The sequence below is a fragment of the Neoarius graeffei genome, chromosome 5, assembly GCF_027579695.1.
Source record: "Neoarius graeffei isolate fNeoGra1 chromosome 5, fNeoGra1.pri, whole genome shotgun sequence".
NCBI lineage: Eukaryota > Metazoa > Chordata > Actinopteri > Siluriformes > Ariidae > Neoarius > Neoarius graeffei.
In genome coordinates, this window is record NC_083573.1 from 6,928,769 (window position 1) to 6,949,171 (window position 20,403).

General features: G+C 44.1%; 1 protein-coding gene across 2 annotated transcripts; it reads right to left on the reverse strand.

Moving 5' to 3' along the window:
- Window positions 1-8,828: 8,828 nt before the first annotated feature.
- leng1 (leukocyte receptor cluster (LRC) member 1) lies at window positions 8,829-19,581 on the reverse strand. Of its 2 annotated transcripts, none has more exons than XM_060921079.1 (5): window positions 19,261-19,581; window positions 13,096-13,278; window positions 12,216-12,374; window positions 11,988-12,097; window positions 8,829-10,042 (listed from the first exon to the last, which is right to left on the reverse strand). In XM_060921079.1, the coding sequence occupies exons 1-5, from the start codon at window positions 19,390-19,392 to the stop codon at window positions 9,817-9,819; spliced, it is 810 nt and encodes a 269-aa protein (XP_060777062.1). In that variant the 5' UTR covers window positions 19,393-19,581; the 3' UTR covers window positions 8,829-9,816. The 2 variants fall into 2 exon arrangements, with proteins under 2 accessions (XP_060777062.1, XP_060777063.1); XM_060921080.1 differs by lacking the exon at window positions 19,261-19,581 and adding an exon at window positions 13,716-16,356.
- Window positions 19,582-20,403: the final 822 nt, after the last annotated feature.

Genomic DNA, 20,403 nt, shown 5'->3' on the forward strand with positions numbered 1-20,403 from the left:
TTCCATCCAGAAACATTAACGAAAGTGGAGACTTAAAACTCATGGCCATGATGAACTGGAACAGCTGCCATCTGCAGCTTAAGTTGAGTGAACTGATGGAGCAGTATTTAATACTGCCTGAACAGAAGTGGAAGCAACATTAATTCTATAAAACCTGGAGAACGTGCAAGGCAATGTCCAAGTCACTGCAGAACATATGTCCACCAAACTCACACCCCGCAAGGCTGCCCAAGATGTGGAAACGGCCCTAGTAGAGTGGCATTTAACTGAAAGTGGCACGTCACGACCTGTGGAGGAGTATGCATGTGTTATAGTGTCTGTAATCCAATTAGAGAGCCTGTCTTTAGACAGGGCTCTTCCCTTACATTTATTACTGAAGCATACAAACAACTGATCAGTAGTACGCCAGGCCGACGTAGCTGTGACATAACGATTGAGTGCTCTAACAGGGCAAAGATCCATGTTCAGCGCTGTGTCAGAAGTAGTGAAAGCAGACACCGTAAAAGGTCTGTTTACAAAATCAGAGCCCAAGACCTTAGGCAGAAACGTGCGGTTTGGCCACAGGGTCACGTGAGAGGTCTGGCCCCCACTGAATACACTGTGGGCTGACAGATAAGGCATGTAACTCCCCTACCCTTTTTGCAGAGGCTATTGCAATGAGGAATGCTGTTTTCATTGATAGCCACTTTATGTCAGTCTCCTCCAGGGGTTCGTAGGGAGAATTGCATAGACTGTTCAGTACAGTGTTAAGGTCCCACTGAGGGACAAAACATTTACGAGGTGGATTAAGGCGCTTTGCACCCTTCAAGAAGGTTACAACCAAGTTATGTGCGCCGACTGGCGTCCCATCAATTTTACCTCTGTAAGCTGACATCATTGCCACATACCCCCGCAGAGTGGATACTGAACGACCGGTCTCCACAAGACCTTGAAGGAACTCCAAAACCTTGTTCAAAGAACAATTCAGTGGGTCGAGATTACGTTTTAAGCACCATGCTGAGAAGTACTTCCACCTACTGCTGTACAGCGAGCATGTAGATGGGGTACGAGCATTTAAAATAGTGTCCCTGACCCCTTGTGAACAGTCCAGTAGAATGGGTGTGCTCCCAAGGGCCAAACCCACAGTTTCAGTCTCTGAGGGTGATCATGCCACAGCTGTCCATTTAGGTGTGTCAACAGGTCTGCCCTGACAGGAAGAGGGCAGGGTGGTCCTGTCAGCAGTGCCTGAAGGAGGTAAAACCAGGGACTGTGGACACGGTAAGGAGCTATCAGAAGGACTGGCTGATTGGTCATTCGAATTTGCTGGAGTGTCTGCCACAGCAATGGAAATGGAGGGAATGCATAAAGCTTTTGATTGGGCCACTGGTGGGCTAGTGCATCTTGCCCCAAGGAGCCTATTTCATCCTGGAGAGCAAACCAACTCGGGCAGTGGGTTGTGGCTCTGGTGGCAAACAGATCCACCTCTGCCTTCCCATATGTGTTCCAGATCATCTGAACCACTTCTGGGTTCAGACACCACTCTCCCAGGAGAGGCCTGCCCCGAGACAGGGCGTCTGCCCCCTGATTCTTCTTCCCGGGCACATGAATTGCTCTCAATGAAAGCAGGTGCACATTCGCCCATATCCATATCTTCCTGGTGAGGTTGTTCAGTGTCTGGGACCTCAGTCCTCCCTGGTGGTTGATATGATAAACCGTCGATGTGTTGTCCGTTCGTACAAGGACATGTTTGTGTTTCAACTGTTTTTGGAAGTGTTGCAATGTCAGCCAGACAGCCTGCAGTTCCAAGTAATTGATATGGTAGACTCGCAGTTCATCCTGCCAAACACCATGCACTCCTTTGTGATTCCACACTCCTCCCCAGCCATGTTGGCTGGCATCTGTTGTGATGATTTCCCTTCTTGCTGGAGGGGGTCCCAGAGGTATACCCTTGTGAAGGAAAGATCTCAGTCTCCACTGGTGCAAGGAAGCAGCCCCCTTGGGTGTGATTTTCACCCGCACACTCTTCTGCGTTTGTGCTGAAAGCCTTTTTGTCCTTAACCAACATTGGAAAGGTCGGAGATGCAATCTCCCCAACTGGACTAGCGGTGTAGCTGCAGCCAACATACCTGCAAGGCATAGCAGTAGACTGTAGCGAACAGTCTGACGTGACCTGACACGCATCACCAGCCCCATTATATTGTGCATTCTTCCTTGAGTCAAGCATGCTTGTTGGGTGATTGAGTTTAAGTGGATACCTATGTAGTCGATGGACTGCATGGGTCGCAATGAACTCTTCTCGAAGTTCACGGAGAGACCAAGAGCTGAAATGTGGTCAAGCAGTCTCTGAGTGTGCACTTTGGCTTGATCTGGTGACCGAGCACAGAGAAGCCAGTCGTCTAGATAAGGAAGGATGTGCATGCCCTGTCTGAAAAGTGGAGCAAGAGCCTTGTGCATGCACTTTGTGAAGACCCAAGGGGCCAGAGATAGACCAAAAGGCAGCACCTTGAACTGGAATGAGCGCCCTTCGAAGTGGAAACGGAGGAAAAGACGATGTTGTGGTGCAATGGGCACATGGAAATATGCATCCTTTAAATCGACCGTGACGAACCAGTCTCCTGGCTCTATTGAGTGGAGTACATCTGATGTTCGCAACATGCGGAATGGCAGCTGCTTTAGGTATGTGTTTAAACGGCGTAGGTCCAATATTGGCCGAAGTCCGTCGTCCTTTTTGGGCACGACAAAGTAAGTGGAGAAAACACCTTTTTGTGTCTTGGGGTCTATCTCCTCGATCGCATTTTTTTCTAAAAGTGACTGTATTTCTGAGTGTAGAACTGAATGTAGCTCTGGGCTCGCAACCTGTGTGGCGCGTAGCCCAGAGTTCAGGGGAGGCCGGCGGTGAAACTGAAGGCGATAACCATTCGTGAGGGTTTCTATTACCCATGGGTTTGGTGTTGTGAGACCCCAATGCTCCAGTTGTTGAGGAGTGAAACGTTTTGCCGCCGGCCATACACCATCAGTCTCGCACCTGAGTGTGGTGTGTAGGTTTGGGGGGGCGACTGTGGGGAGCCCGCCCTGACCAAGGAAAGGAGGGAGTGGGTCTGCCACGTGCATTGCGCTGAGTAAGGCTGTGTTCTGCCTGCCTCCGTTGTGGCTGTTGAAAAGTAGGTGCTGAGTGTTGGCGATAAGTGGAATTGCCACGAAACGCAGGTTGTGGCAATGACTGTGGCCTCTTGAAGGCAACACGTGGCTTTACGTGTTGGGAACGTGTTTCAGAGGCAAGTTGGTGTCGATTTAAGGCCTCCTGTGCAGCTGGGCCAAACAGTTGTCCTGGTGCCAGAGGCAGTTGCCGCAGAACATTTCTGGCCGCGTCTGGAAGAGGGGACTGTGCCACCCAAATCTGTCTGCGGGCTTGGAGCAGCAGGCCTATGGATTTGCCACATTGTTTAGCCAGATCTCCAATGCCCTGGAGTGCTGTGTCGACCAATTCAGATGTAGCTACATCAGGGGAAGGCTATATTGTAGTCTGTAGAGAGAGAAGGACATGAGCCATGGTGTTCAGAACACGTCCCATCGTTGCTTGTGTGTTGTATGCCTGGCACACCAGGTTGTCTGTGCGTCTGCATTCCAGGCTAGGGCATCACGGATCTGTGCGGAGGGCCTCATCAGGTGAGACAACCAAGGCAACCACAGCTGGTTCCACTGGTGGCATAGGCCCCAGACCAGCAGCGCTCGGGTCCACCATTGCCGCCAGCAGCCTAGTTGGCCTGTCCATCCTGCTGGTATTTGCCTCTTTCAGGGCCTCTGTGAACATCTTTACAAAGTCATCACATGGTGGAATAGCCAGGTCGTTGCTCTGCATGGGCAATCGACAGAGACGGTTGGTCTGAACCATGGCTCTGGAAAGAGGTTCAATGTTGAGCTTCGCCAAGGCCATCCGAATGGCTCCTGATAAGGTGGCGTTTACTCCAGAGTGATCAGCTCCATCCTCTGACTCTCTGCCACTCTCCGTAGTAGAGGAGTCAAGGATTGTGATATCCTCTGGCAGTGAAAAATCACCTGTGTCCATAGGAAACAGGCTATCCGTGGCTGCAAGAGAAAGAGCATCATCATCTCTGCCTAGTGAAGTGAAGGGGTCAGGTTGTGAGGCCGGTAGAGGGGCTTCATCACTTGAATGTGAGTTAGGCTGTGATACATACTGTGACTGCATGCTCATGAGCAACTCTCGTGTCACACTGTCAGACAACTCATCCACTCTACGTATCAAAACGTGGGAGCGCTTGGGCTTTTTGGCTTTCTTTGATGCATCACATTCTGCTGTGCGTTTAGCAGTATTTATGCACTTCTGAGTGGGCGTGGAGGAGAGGAGACAATCTACCTTACCCTCAAGACCAGCCAAGCGTGCCTGTCGCTGTTGCACAGAGAGCAAGCTGCAATGTATACATGAAGGATCTGATAAAGCCTCTTTGAGGTGTTCAATCCCTAGACAGGAAGGACAGCCGTCATGGGGGTCATTCACATCCATTGGTATGCCACACATGGAGCACCAGGCTAATGCCATATTGACAAAGAAAATTCACTGTGTAGGGAAATGAACACAGAGGGAACCAAATCGGTAGGCTGCTTGGATAGATTCCACAATGAGTTCTTGTACATAGAACACAAGTGAGATGGGGTATAAAAGTGCCAGGGACTGGGCAACTTTCCACTTTGTATACGGTTATAACCTGTGCTGGGGTGTGAGCGAGGTTATGAGACCGTTCTTTAGGATCGTATGTTTCGCTAGGCTGCACCGGGGTATGGGCGCTAGCCAGCAATCCAACAATGCCTAATGAAGTGGAGCTAATACTCACCTGATCGATCGTGCTTACAGGACAATATGTATAAATGAAATGCTTGTGCTGCACCGGGGACTGGGTGCTAGCACGCACAATAATGAGGTGTATTCATGGTGTAACGCTACCGGGATTCGGGGCTCACGCTGTCGCACCGAATGCTAGTTCACCTCACTTCTGTGCTAGACCGGTGTAGTGGGTCTGCAGCACTTAAATAACTTACCGTGTACTCCGCTATCGTGGGTTTCTTGACTGCAAAAGTTGTAGGTTGAATGTAATTGAATTTGTTGTAGAAGCCAGTTGTTGGAGATATACTCCTAGATTAACTGTTTCGCTACCACAGTACAAGACAAATCTGTTCTCTGCAAAGCAAGAAAGCGAAAGGCAACGAGTGATGTGGGCACAGCTATTTATTCACTTGGGCCACGTCATCGGTCACGAGGTGACAACTTTGATACAAGTTCTCGGCATAGATGTGGCTAGCGCAAGGGGATTCACACAGTAAAATACGCCATCTGGTGGTCTGAAGACAAGGAAGTAGAACAGCATTTCAGCACACGCGCTTTAGCTTCAGATGGTGTAAAATCGTTCAGACTTTGTATATTAATATCAAAATTTCAGGATACACTACCAAGAAATATGGCTACACGTGGATCAACTTTTAGTGATTAAAGAATGAAGTATAAATGTTGGTTGCTATGACTGAAATAGAAGAACAGATAAAATAATGTGGTAAATTAGATCTGATCCCATATATTATATTATTCAAATATCCAAAGATGATGAAATCTATCAAAATAGCCAAACAAGGTCTACATTAGTTCATTACAACAAAAATAATAACTATTCTGACCCTCTCTGGTACAACTAGACCATGCTAAACCCAGTATACCCCCAGTTGCTAGGGTATCTGCTGTTGCCATGGCAACGGTTTATGCAAATGAGCTGAATTTGCAAAAATTTACTACTAGTTCCCCCAAGGACATATCCTGAAAATTTGGTGTTTATATCTTGTCTTATTAAAAAGTACAACATTTCACCCCTTTTTGGCTCACCTGAGCATATCTGTTAATTAGCTAATTAACAGGTAATTAGGGCTATAAATCACCCCCGAGCAGGTAAGGCTTTGCAAAAATCTCACTAGATTATTCCCCAAAGTCCACCCTTTCAGGAAATGTATGGTTTTTCAGTGATTCTCATGATATTTTATTAATTAAGAAATAAAACTTCTTGGGCGGCACGGTGGTGTAGTGGTTAGCGCTGTCGCCTCACAGCAAGAAGGTCCTGGGTTCGAGCCCCGGGGCCGGCAAGGGCCCTTCTGTGTGGAGTTTGCATGTTCTCCCCGTGTCCGCGTGGGTTTCCTCCGGGTGCTCCGGTTTCCCCCACAGTCCAAAGACATGCAGGTTAGGTTAACTGGTGACTCTAAATTGACCGTAGGTGTGAATGTGAGTGTGAATGGTTGTCTGTGTCTATGTGTCAGCCCTGTGATGACCTGGCGACTTGTCCAGGGTGTACCCCGCCCTTCGCCCGTAGTCAGCTGGGATAGGCTCCAGCTTGCCTGCGACCCTGTAGAAGGATAAAGTGGCTAGAGATAATGAGATGAGATGAGATAAAACTTCTTCATGGGCAATAAAAATGCCCATTTAAATCCAGCATGATAAGGGTTAGTATGCCACCCTCCCCTTTCATCCAGACTTGGGACTGGCCTGTGTGTGTCTTGTGGCTATTATATAAAGGTGTATTTAAAAAGTTCATTGTACCTCTATTTCTATTAGAATATCTACAGTGGTGAGAATTCAATCTACAACACGGGCGATTGCTCTAAGACAACGAGGGAGGCTCAGCCTCCTCTAAAAATGACGAACATCGTGTAGGATGAATTGCGCTAGGCTTATGTTATAGCCGACCTTACAACATTGCTATTTCAGATCCAGAATCATAGAAATATATGTGCTCAACCCAACTACAGTGCGAAATCATTCCATTATAACTTTCTCCAGTTCACCTAATGTGTGCATGAGTTTTTCCCCCTTGTGACAGCGTGATGCAGCCCAGCCTCAGTGGATTGGGAGCTATGTGCTTGTCAATCTCAAAATGCAAGACGATTATTGGACAAATACTGCGAAAATGCCCGCCCACGGAGTCTCACGGACTCCCAGCCTCAGTGGACTTCAACGGCATTTGGGAGCTCTGCGCTTTTCAATCTCAAAATGCAAGACAGTTATTGGACAAATACTGCGAAAACACCCACCCACGCACTCCGAGCCTCACATGGGAGGGACATGGCGGTTTCCGTGAGGAGACTGGTGATTGGTGAAAGCGGCCGGATATTTTCGTTGATTGACAGCTCGTTTCAACTATAGACAGGCAGCGGTACAGTGTTGCCAGATTGGGCGGTTTCCTGCCGAATTAAGTGCATTTTGGCGGGTTTTGAACATATTTGGGGATGGATAATGTCAGCAGTATCTGGCAACATCAGTTCAGTCCCATGCAGATTCGCAAGTGCTGTGGTGTATTGTAAGAGATCAGCTTACATTTCGATTTCATTCATTACATACGGTTTCTACCAGCTTTTTTAGTTTGTATATATTTTCATTGTAAATAAAGTGTAAATATAGTGTTGTCAAGTTTGCTATCTTAGTTCCAGAAATTGTGTTTATTTGTTTATTACTGAACTTGAACTTGAGGGGGCTAGTCAGCTAGCAAGAAAGCTGCTCACGGATGCCAAGCATTGCTGATTTAATTTTGGCGAAGCCATTTGCCAGTCTTCCTTTCGAGGAAAAAATAAAAATTAAAGAGCAGGGTAGACCAACGCCTCAAATTGACTTGGTGAAAAAGGTAGGGAATAATACTCGTTCCTTTCAGCTCTCCTGGTACGAGAAAGTGAATTGGCTAACAGCAAGTGACCCACATCAACAACAGTAAATAGGCTACTTTAGTAATATGTCATGGATGGACCAAAAATATAGAATCTATTTAAAATGTTTATGCTGAGTATATTATATTGGAATATATGTTTTTCTGGATATGAATTAAACACCGCTACAATTTTGAAAACATTTTTAAACAAAAACACAGCCGAGGTCAATTTTTAAACAACATGCCACAATTTTAAAATATAAAATGTTAAAATATACCCCCCCCCCCCCCCCCCAACACCACCATCATGTATATTGGACAGTAGGCTAATGGGCCAAAAGAACCTGTTATTTCACAGTTTATGACCCTGCCAACAATCAGCCAGATCAGAGGCAAGAGTATGGGCAAAATTGATGTGTTTTTTCTTTTTTAAAATCTGGAAATATCGTAACCGACCAGCCTCCCCTGTTTGAAAGACTACCAGCCGCCACTGATCTACAATGTTGAGAATATATGAGCCAAAGCTGAAACCATGACAAAAAAGGAAAATATGTCTACATCACACAGGGTGGGTTACAGGCAAAGCTTATTCTATAAACAAGTTAGTTGCATGGTGAGGCAAAACTTAGCTTATTCTAAAACTTATACAAACAATTGTTAATGTAAAACAGTAATCAACAGCATGTGTTAAACGAACAGAGAACAAGAACAAAGGAAATTTTTAAATGTAACTAAGAAATTGATAGAACAAGAAATGCAAACAATAAAATATCAATGTGAACAAAAAGATATAATAATGTTAGCAAAATATGAATAATCTTATTTTCGTTAATTTCACCTTAAAATGCACCAGAATGCACAAATATGAATTGAAAAATCAAAAAATTTTCCGGGGGAGGGCCCCCGGACCCCCCTCTTTGTGCAAGCACCTGTGGTGCTTGCAGCGGCTGCCTGCGACAGCTGTGGTTTGGGTACAGCGCACATTCGGGCCACCACATTTTCCATTTGGGCCAGTAACTTTTCAATTCCACTGGCCCAATGGGCCACCAGTGGTAAATGCTTAATGTCTAGGCCTACTTAAAATACAAGTTTTTCAACATGAGAAGATAAACTTCATATCCTCAAGCCAACATGTGATTTTCTTTTTATTATATCGGCACATTCACAAACAAAGTACACGAATTTATCAAAACAAGTCATCAATTTCCTCACAAGTGAGATATTGAGATTTTTGTCACGGCTTTGGTTGTCTGTGTCCCGGATGGAACTTGGATGCAAAATACGAGTGGCGCATTTCCCAGCAAATCATGAGTGTCCATAGAATACAAAACAATATAAAGCAAAGATTAAAAGGGTTTGTTTTTGTAGCATGTTTTTCATGGAATTTTGCAACCATCATCGACATGGACAAAAAAAAAAAATGTGGAATAATATTAATAATCTAGCGTGCAAAGGAATTGAGAGTTTGCTTGGTAAAAGGGCTTTTCATCACCTCTTGTTTTGGGGAAATTTTTAACATGAATTTTGATAAAAGGCAGGACAAAAAACAAACATTTTGAAACTTGAAATGATTTGTTGAATTGGATATTTTAACTATTTTTTGGACATTATAAAAAAAAAAAAAAAAAGAACTAATTAGAGTAATGTGTCCAACAATGAAACATCAAACCATTAAATAAAATTCAGTTTTAAAAATAGTGCAAACAGTAAGGGATAGAAAAGTGAAACATAAGCCTTTTTTTTTTTTTTTTATTTGACCATTCTATGTTATGCTGGAAAAACATACTTAAAACATTTACAGTAGTAAATATTATAGCAGTCGAGTCCAAGTCAGCGGTTATCTTCAGGGTTGGTAATTCAAACCTAATGTTTTTACGACACAAAGCAAGATCAGCTCATGCCATGACTTCAGACGCGACTGTGCATTACTGCGTATGACTTTACTAATGCTCAAGAAAAGAATATCAGCAATAATCTTTATTTCCCACAGACTGTACAATGATGAGATACAGGGACATGGACAGTTGTTTGGGCGTGACTTTTTTGATGACCTCGCCACATTGAGGATGTCATACTGAGCTTTCGAGAATAAAGCCTGTGAGGTGTTCAGGTGGAGGCGGAGCTCCAAAACATGATGCAAACGCGTCTAGGAGTTTGAATGCAGGAAGTCATGCACGTCTCTGTCTCTTCTCCGTCTCTTGCGTGCGAGTTCAGGAAAGTATGCGCTGTTGTACGGTCTCTCTCTATCATCCGTCTCTTTCTGTTCCTCTGCGGCTTTGCCCACTCCGTGCCACTGGTCCAGTAGGGCCTGAGCGCGTTTCCTCTCCACCGCCTCCCTCTGTAGTCGCTCTGCACGCAGTTGCTCCATCGATCTGAACAGCAGAGCCGATAAGAGGTATTTTTACTCAGAGCTCGTTTCACCTTTTCTTCTGTTTTCTTTTATCCACCAGTCGATTTATCTATCCCTCAGTCTTTCCCATTATCTACAGTTGTGGTCAGAAGTTTACATACGCTCATCGTGACCATGACTGTCATGGTAATTTTGGGCTGTTCATGATTTCCTTGAACTCTTCTTTTTCCAGGGTGGAATGATTGTCCGGCGTACATCTTTAATGACTTCGAAAAACAAGAATTGAGTGCACAAGTTCTAATTTATTTTGGATTTGCTCTAACACACACACACAAATCTGTTAATAAGTGGTTGTTGAACCTTCAGCACCTCTTTTTACTTGACAAGGCCAAGGCCGATTAACTTCTCGTTTACGATCATGATTGACTACATAAAGCATAAAAAGGATTTGTTTGAGAGCGCTCATTGGATTGACCCATACTCAGAACCATGGGAAAGTCCAAGGAACTCACGAAGAAGGAGAACTGTAGAGAACACAAGTTGGGAAGATCTCTTGGAGCCATTTCTCAACAACTGCAGATTCCACAATCATCAGTTCAAACAATTGTATGCAAGTACAAGTTATTCGGATGAGTCACCACTTTGGCAAGATCTGGAAGACGACCCAAACCGTCACTCTCCGATGAGAGGAAATTGGTTAGGAACAACCAAGGCTCAAGAAACTGCTAGAACACCAGCATCACTGTCCACAGTGAAGCAAGTTTTACATCGCCATGGACTGAGAGGGTGCCAACCAAGAAAGAAGCCTCTAATCCAAAATCCACACCTTCAAGATCAACTGAAATTTGGAGCTGCCCACCTGGACAAGCCTTCTGGAGAAAAGTTTTATGGTCAGACAAGAAATATTGAGCTATTTGGCCACAATGACAACAGGCAGGTTTGAAGGTTGTAAAGGTGAGGCTTTCAAATCCAAGAACACTGTACCAACTGTCAAGCATGGTGGTGATAGCATCATGCTCTGGGGCTTTTTTGCTGCCAGTGGTACTGGTGCATTGCACAAAGTGGATGGAATACTGAAGGAGGAGGAGGACTACCTGCAAATTCTTCGACTTCACCTCAAATCAACAGCTCGACGCTTGAAACTTGGACAAAATCGGGTGTTCCGACAGGACAATGATCCCAAACACACATCAAAATTGGTTTTGGAATGGATAAAGCAAGCTAACATTAAGCTTCTGGACTGGCCTTCCCAAAGCCCCGACCTCAACCCTGTTGAAAATTTGTGGACTACTCTTGAAAACTGGGTCCGTGCCAGGAAACCAAACAATTTAAATAAACTCTACCAATTCTGTCAAGAAGAGCGGTCAAATATCCAAAAACATCTGGTCAAGGTGCTACTTGCTAAGGGACATTTAACCAAATATTAGTGGGGGTTTTGGTATACATTTGAGCCTGTAGTACGTATCATTTTGACCCTGCGTGGATTAGATAAAATCCAAAATAAATTCGAACTTGTGCACTCCGTTCTTGTTTTCGAAGTCATTAAAGATGTACGCTGTACAATCATTCCACCCTGGAAAAGGAACAGTTCAAGGAAATCATGAACAGCCCAAAATTACCATGACAGTCATGGCCACGATGAGTGCATGTAAACTTCTGACCACAACTGTATTTTCGTCAATCTATTTCGTTAATCTCCATCAATCTATTTTCCTTTTGTCTATTTATTTCTTCCTATCCATTTGTCTAAATATGCATCTGGATATTGATCCAAATATCCATCTAACTGTATATCCAACTATGTGGCTCTATCTATCTATCTATCTATCTATCTATCTATCTATCTATCTATCTATCTATCTATCTATCTATCTATCTATCTATCTATCTATCTATCTATCCCTCCCATGTCTTTAAGGAAAACCCTGATATTGAACAGAAATGAAACACCAAAGGAATCTCCTCACCTCTTTCCGCTCGTCTTCTCCCGTTTCTCTCTCTTCTTCTCCTTTTTTTTCTCTCTCCTTTCAGTCACTCCCAGAGCTTTGTTGATGTCATTCATCGGGTCCAGCCTGTCCTACACAGGCACAAGACAACACATTTCCCACTTACACGGCATTCGTCTCGGACACGCTACTGATAAATCACACACAGTCCGCATTATTCTATATTATTATGACGAGGAGTCACAGTACCTTTAACTTCTGGTCTTTCTTCTCTCTCTCCTCCTCAGTGAAGGTCCTTTTGCCCTTGTCTTTCTCTCTCTCGCTCGACTTCAGATACCAAGGCGTGGCTTCGGTGCCAGGGGCGGGGCCAAGAGACACCAACAGACCCATAGCACGCTCCTGTTTCTCCTGATCATCAAGAAAAAGATGAGGTCAGGCCATCAGCCTCACCATGGTGTGTGTGTTTCAGAAAAGCTCAGTGTGAGAGACTTGGATGTGAAACTAAATTTCCCCTAAAAGAACAATGAAAGTCTTATGATTATTTATTTATCATGTTATTCTGCGCAAAGATCCTGATTGTCAGTGTAATCGGATCCAAACAGTGACTATTCTGTCATTTCATGGGTTATTCAACAAACTGGCCTTTTTTTTTTTTTTAATGAGACAGAAATGCCAGGGACGTTCATCTCAGCATTGTTCTGATTGAAGTTCAGCCTTTTATTCGACTTTAATGGATTTTTCGGCTGTATGGAAGAATAGTTAGTGAGCGTGACTCAATTACTCATCTAATGCACATCGATTCAAGAGATTCAACTGAGAGGAAGTGGGCTCGATGCTGGGACGGAAATATCGCAGTGATGGCTCTGAATGGTAAAATCACAGCACCATCCAGCACTTAAATTACTCAATTTTATCACTCGAGCTCATTCTTTCCACCTTAGAGAAGTAGATTTTACAAGTTTGGATCACACCGAATGCATTATACCTCTCGACAGCAGCAAAGGGGTGCAGCAGGTGCCATTATTTATACGCCATTATTGCTTATGGTCAAAACAGCACTGCCATCATACTGATCGCTTACGAAATGTTATGGCCATGTTGAGTAACGTGTTATGTTCTTCACACACACCTTCTCCTCTTTCTTCTCACGGAGGTACTCGGGATTGCCTTGTTTCTTTGACCAGTCCTCCAGAGGAAACAGGTTGATATGCTCGCTCTCGCAAGTCTCTCTGCACGTCTCTCCCTCTTTCCTCCATCCTGTTGGGTGCTCGAGCGCCGCACGGGCTTTCCCCCGCAGATACTCTGTCCGAGCCTTCAGGGAAAACACAGAGGGAGAGGAGAAAAAGAGAAAAAAAAAAAAACCCACAGCATCAGAATCATGAACAACAACAAATAATGAACATGTTTATGCTTAGATAAACTGAATTACATGAACGTTTTCATATCCATATAAAAATACAATAATACCAAAGTCAACTTATAAAAGTAAACAAAAATCTTCTCCTCAAACAACTATAGAAAATCACGTCAAATATTATATATGTAATAAAAATGAAAAAGTACTGAAATTAGATTTGAAATATTTCTTGAAATTTTTTCCCCAATATAAAGAAACTAAAGTCAGTATATGACAGAATTAAAATTAACACAAAAAAATAACATCAGAATTGTAGTTATTAGTGCTATATATAATCATAAAATCACCAAACAAACAAAGAAATAAATGCTATTAAAAAAAGTGACCTAAACCTGAATCATGTTTTATCAGCATGATGCGGTTGCTATGGTTCCTCACTCTTGTTTACAAAGAAAGACTGAAACAGGAAGTCCCGGTTGCGAGGGGGGTCACTCGCTGGATGGACCGATCAGGATGCCTTGGATGACACAGACTGGGACGTGTTCCAGCACAGCTCTGATGACATCGACATGTTTACGGAAGCAGCTGTGGGATTTATTGGGAAACTAGCAGATGATACAGCTCACAAAACCACCATCAGGATGTTTCCCAATCAGAAGCCATGGGGAAATAAAACCTTCCGTGACGCTCTGAGGTCGCACACCGCTGCCTATAAGGCAGAGCTTGTTTCCGGAAACATGGACCAACGTAAAGGGGCCGTGGTGTGCTCTGAGTGTGTTCCCGTGTGTGAGCACCAGGGGGCGCTGTGTGCTCTGAGTATTTTCGTGTGCGAGCAGCAGGGGGCGCTGTGCGCGCTGAGTGTGTGGAGCAAACTCGAGTTACAACTCCAACAAAGGGACACGAGAAGCGTCTGGACAATAGACCCCTTGCGCATGTCGTCATGCATCACGTGATAATTTCACCTGGGGGTCAAACAGGCACGGTCTTTCATATAAGCACGGCTTCATCTGTCTTCAATATGGTTCATTTTTGCGCTGTTTGGTCGTTCAGATCAGGAAATGGAAAAAAGGTATTACCGTCTCCCGGCTGTCAAGAAAAATGTTAACAAAGAGAACCAAAAGGTCACCCCTCTGCTTCCTGACCTGCCCTGGCTGCCTGTCATAGCTCACATCAAATTTCAGACACCGGTGCAAGCGTACCACGTTGTCAAGGGGTTAAAGCCAGCATACCTCCAGAGTCTGCTAGATCCCTACACTCCACGACTACTGGTCGCCTGGCCCATCCTCCTCCCCGCTCATTGTCCAGCCTGCTCAAGACTGGTTCCCTGTTGGCAGAATGCCCTGCCCACTGAGGTCAGAACTGCTGACTCCCCGACCACCTTCAAGCGCAGACTGAAGACCCACATCTCCAGGCTGCAACTCTCCCCTGCCCACCAGAGCTACTGCAGAACAGCAGACCCAAGTTAGATCTTGTTTTTCCAGTCACCCTTTTGAACGAGACATCCCGACATCTTGCATCACATGACCAGAAAAACCGTTTAACTCTAACCCTACCTCGGTATATTCATGTACTTAACCCATTTGTAATTTGGCCTGAACAACGGAGCCTGTCTGAGATCTCGCGGCACATGACCGGAAAAACCCGGATGTTTTGGGTCCGCGATTCCGCATTCTATCCCTGCCCACCATGTGACTACGTGTCTGTCTAGACCAGTGTTTCTCAACCACTGGGCCGCGAAGCACCATCTCGTGGGCAGCAAATTCCCCAAGTTGAAGCTAATTTTTACTTGTAATAAGGTACAATTTCTGGGTTGCAGCCGACGTCACATCCACCTCATGACGCTACGGTCACACTACACCTCGTGATGCTTTGTGATGGACTATCGATGAAAATGAGGCATTTTGGTGGTGATATACATGTGAGCTAAAAGTTGTGGTCACATAGCAGGTGAACAATTGACTATCACGCCTTTGCGCACTTGAGATACGGACGCTGTTTTCACAGAGGCTTTGTGAAGTATTATCACTGTCATGTTTGTTTCTAGCCATGTTTATAAGACTGTTAAATATTCTGCTTGATGATTCTGCTTTGCTTTTGCAAATATCACACCCGCTAATAAACACACCTCCTGCATTTAGATCAGTCTACCGCCGTCAAATCTTGCGTTTTTAAATACAATACCTCCAATTAAAAACGGCTTGTTCGTGTGCTTAAGTTTACTTTATTTATTTATTCCTGTACACCCGTTTTTTGGAGCTGCTACTCCTCCTACATGGAGCTGCTGCTACTCCTATGTTTTTTGGAGCTGCTACTCCTCCTCTTTTGAGATACCAACACCATTCCAACTCGGAAACGTCCGTCATGAAGCGGTCTAGCGTGCTTGTATCCAGCTTTTGGATTGACGCACCTGTTCTCTCATTTTTTTTTCCCCATAGAGAATGAGTAGGGCTCAAGAATTGAATCGTCCTGCTCGGACACGCTTCATCGCAGACACACCAAACCTCATGCCATACCTCAGGCCAACTCCCCAGACACATTTGGTTCTGACCCGCACTCGTTTTTTCTTTTCTTGCCCCACTTTTCATCCATTCACTTCCATTCATTTTTGGCTCCATTGAAAATGAACGGAGTTTCAGAAAAAAGCTTTCACTCTCCATCAAATTTTTGAACAGAGCGACCAAACGTCAAGAAACTTCGCATGATGCCTCAGGTCAAGTCTCCGCACATATCCATCCCCTCATCAGAGACCTGCACTCATCTTTTCCTTAGTTTTCCCGCATCCTTTTTTCCCTCCACCGGCTTCCATTGATTTTTGGCCCCGTTCAAATGAATGGAGTTTTGCTCAGGAACACTTCACCACATTTCCACTGGTCAAGTATACAAGCTTTTGGATCGACACAACCATTCTGTCGTTCTTTTCCCATAGAGAATGAATAGGGCTCACGAATGGAGTCGTCCTACTCAGACACGCTCCGTCGGAGACGCACCAAACTTCATGTGATACTTCAGGCCAACTCCCCTATGCAATCGGGTCTGACCTGCACTCGTCTTTTCTTCTTCTGTTCTGCTACAGGTCAGCAAGCACACCTTGCATTTTCTCTGCAGAAATGCAGTCCAGTTTTTATTGCACTTACTTAATTCCTGGGCTCCCATCTGTAACAGAGAGTGATGTCGCATCCCATTAATACACTTTACAATTCCACAGTTATGGAACAGCCTTCCAAGTAGTGTTCGGGAATCAGACACAGTCTCAGCATTTAAGTCTAGGCTGAAAACATATCTGTTTAGTCAAGCCTTTTGTTAATGGTGTTTATGAGGTAAAGGAGTAGACCTGGAGGGTCCTCGGGCATAGTGTGTTTTGGTAAACTGGGATGTATGGATGCTGTCAGTCCCCCACTCGAGTTTGTTGACGGCGTAGTGGCTGCTGCTTTACGTCCCAGGGCTCCCTCATGCCTGTGTTACCTTCTGGCTCTCTCCTTTTAGTTATGCTGTCATAGTTAGTTTTGCCGGAGTCCCTGCTTGTACTCAGCGCAAAATGTATACTTATTCAGGTGACATTGGGCATACCCAACAACTTGTGTTCTCTCTCCCCCCCAATCTGTCCCTCTGAGTTACATGTCAATCCTGAGATCGAGATGCTGAACCTCTTCTGCTCCTCAGACCTGCCTGATCCATCCTGATGCCCTACGTCTGGTTGGAGTCTCATCACATCGCTCCTGTCGAGGACGGCTCCATATGGACAGTTGGAAGTCAGACTTGGAAGACGCTCTGAACACTTAGTCATGCTTTTATGCCTGAGAACTACAGTTGACTTGCTATCTTTAGGACTGCAGTTGTTATGAACAGTTTTGCACTCAAGTGTCCATGAATGAAGAGTTTATAACATCAACGAAACTGACTTCATGCTAAAACTGTTAATGTTATAGTCATGTTGTCGTCCAGGTGAGGATGGGTTCCCTTTTGAGTCTGGTTCCTCTCGAGGTTTCTTCCTCTTGTTGTTTGGGGGAGTTTTTCCCTTGCCACCGCTGCCACAGGCTTGATCATTGGGGATAGATTCGGGATAAAATTGGCTCATGTCTTGGGTCATTTAGATTCTGTAAAGCTGCTTTGGGACAATGACTGTTGTTAAAAGCACTAAACAAACAAACTTGACTTGACAACAGATTATTAGATTCTAATAGATGAGCCAAAAAAATTGGGGACCCCAAGAATGAATAGGTGGGCCTTAAAGTAGAAAAGGTTGAGAATCCCTGTTCTACAGTGTATAGTGTGTATACTACAGAAATCTCTCTCTCTCATATACAGTGGTGCTTGAAAGTTTGTGAACCCTTTAGAATTTTCTATATTTCTGCATAAATATGACCTAAGACATCATCAGATTTTCACACAAGTCCTAAAAGTAGATAAAGAGAACCCAGTTAAACAAATGAGACAAAAATATTATACTTGGTCATTTATTTATTGAGGAAAATGATCCAATATTACATATCTGTGAGTGGCAAAAGTATGTGAACCTCTAGGATTATGGGATGACAATCAGGTGTGAGTGGGCACCCTGTTTTATTTAAAGAACAGGGATCTATCAAAGTCTGATCTTCACTATACATGTTTGTGGAAGTGTATCATGAAACGACCAAAGGAGATTTCTGAGGCCCTCAGAAAAAGCGTTGTTGATGGTTACAAAAAGGTTACAAAACCATCTCTAAAGAGTTTGGACTCCACCAATCCACAGTCAGACAGATTGTGTACAAATGGAGGAAATTCAGGACCATTGTTACTCTCCTCAGGAGTGGTCGACCAACAAAGATCACTCCAAGAGCAAGGCGTGTAATAGTTATCGAGGTCACAAAGGACCCCAGGGTAACTTCTAAGCAACTGAAGGCCTCTCTCACATTGGCTAATGTTAATGTTCATGAGTCCACCATCAGGAGAACACTGAACAACAATGGTGTGCGTAGCAGGGTTGCAAGGAGAAAGCCACTGCTCTCCAAAAAGAACATCGCTGCTTGTCTGCAGTTTGCTAAAGATCACGTGGACAAGCCAGACGGCTATCGGAAAAATGTTTTGTGGACGGATGAGACCAAAATATAACTTTCTGGTTTAAATGAGAAGCGTTATGTTTGGAGAAAGGAAAAACACTGCATTCCAGCATAAGAACCTTATCCCATCTGTGAAACATGGTGGTGGTAGTATCACGGTTTGGGCCTGTTTTGCTGCATCTGGGCCAGGACGGCTTGCCATCGTTGACGGAACAATGAATTCTGAATTATACCAGCGAATTCGAAAGGAAAATATATGTCAGGACATCTGTCCATGAACTGAATCTCAAAAGAAGGTAGGTCATGCAGCAAGACAACGACCTTAAGCACACACGTCGCTCTACCAAAGAAAAAATGAATGTTTTGGAATGGCCAAGTCAAAGTCCTGACCTTAATCCAATGGAAATGTTGTGGAAGGATCTGAAGCGAGCAGTTCATGTGAAGAAACCCACCAACATCCCAGAGTTGAAGCTGTTCTGTACGGAGGAACGGGCTAAAATCCCTCCAAGCCGGTGTGCAGGACTGATCAACAGTTACCGCAAACGTTTAGTTGCAGTTAGCAGATACTGAAAGCAAAGGTTCACATACTTTTGCCACTCACATTTTCCTCAATAAATAAATGGCCAAGGACAATATTTTTGTCTCATTTGTTTAACTGGGTTCTCTTTATCTACTTTTAGGACTTGTGTGAAAATCTGATGATGTTTTAGGTCATATTTATGCAGAAATATAGAAAATTCTAAAGGGTTCACAAACTTTCAAGCACCGCTGTATATATACACACCCCACCCCCAAACTAACTATGTCGAGGCCCTCGGGAGCACTCCCAGGCGCATGCGCAGGCAGTCCCCTGCAGGCTGTGCTCTGTGATCAATAAGTTGTAATGGACTGTAATCACCTCTTGTTCCGCGCGCTCTGCGCGCCGCCGAGTTTCCTTCTCCTCCTCAGCCGCGCGCGCTTCATCTCGACGCACGCGAGCGATGTTGTCCTTATTGCGGACGTGCCAACTCTTCTTCGGCAGAATGTTCATCCTGTGAGCGAAACCCGCAGTACACAAAATACACAAATCACACTCAGCACAAGCCGAATCTACGGACTGATTCCAAATTCCAGACCCTGAGGAGTTCGGGGTGAAGGCAAACCGGAAGCTCAAGGAAAAACACGAAAATGGCCTCAACAGCTCGCGAGCGTCGAAAACTCAATTCGAAATTATTCCACCAACATTTATTTATTTATTTAATTCTACCGTGAATTAATAATTGCCTGAAAATATGTGGTCCGTGTAAATAATAATAAAAAAAATATTAATGTTCAAGGATTCCAAAAACAACGGAAGTAGCCGTACGTCACATTGAAACGTCATCACGTAAATAATTACGTATGACGTCAGGAAGACCCGTGACCGCTTTACAGTGGGTTGAGGAGAAAATTGGGTTTGCTTAAGTGATTACATACTTAATAACAAAGTCAAGGAAGTTTCTTTTAAAATATTACATTTAATTTACCCCACAAACACACTATTGCAAAGATTTAAAACAGACCTTTCAGATTTATGTGTTTTCTGTGGTGCTATGTCTGAATCTATTTGTCATTTATTTTATGAATGTTTTTTCTCAAGGTTTTTTTGGGTTGAGGTTGAGCGTCTGTGTTGTGAGGTATGGTCTTGTAGTGTATCCTTTAGTAAAAAAGATGTTTTGTTTTTCTTTGAAAGAAAAACATTTTGTGAACCATATAATTTTATATTGAATCTTTTTATTATTTTGGGTAAATATCATATTCATAGATGTAAATGGGGGGGGGGGGAAGGAAACCCTCATTTGCTGCGTTTAAAAATGAGGTCAAATCATATATGAACTCTCTTGAAGGACTGAACAACCGCAAAGCCGAAAGGACAATTATTTTGATGGCAACTTATAATTTTCTTTCTTTTCTTAATTAATGACTGTATGTTTCTTTCTCTACCCCACCCTTCCAGTGTTTTGTATAATGTTTGGTTTTTCAATAAAGAGGGGGAAAAAAAAGTGGGTTGAGGAAAAAAGAC

Excerpts from the sequence above, each read along its gene's own strand:
- leng1 (XM_060921079.1), bottom strand. The coding sequence starts at position 19,392 with ATGAACATTCTGCCGAAGAAGAGTTGGCACGTCCGCAATAAGGACAAC. Across the intron at positions 12,375-13,095 it reads GTGAGAAGAAAGAGGAGAAG|GAGAAACAGGAGCGTGCTAT; the intron begins GTGTGTGTGAAG and ends CTTGATGATCAG. Across the intron at positions 10,043-11,987 it reads GAGAAGACGAGCGGAAAGAG|ATCGATGGAGCAACTGCGTG; the intron begins GTGAGGAGATTC and ends TCTGCTGTTCAG.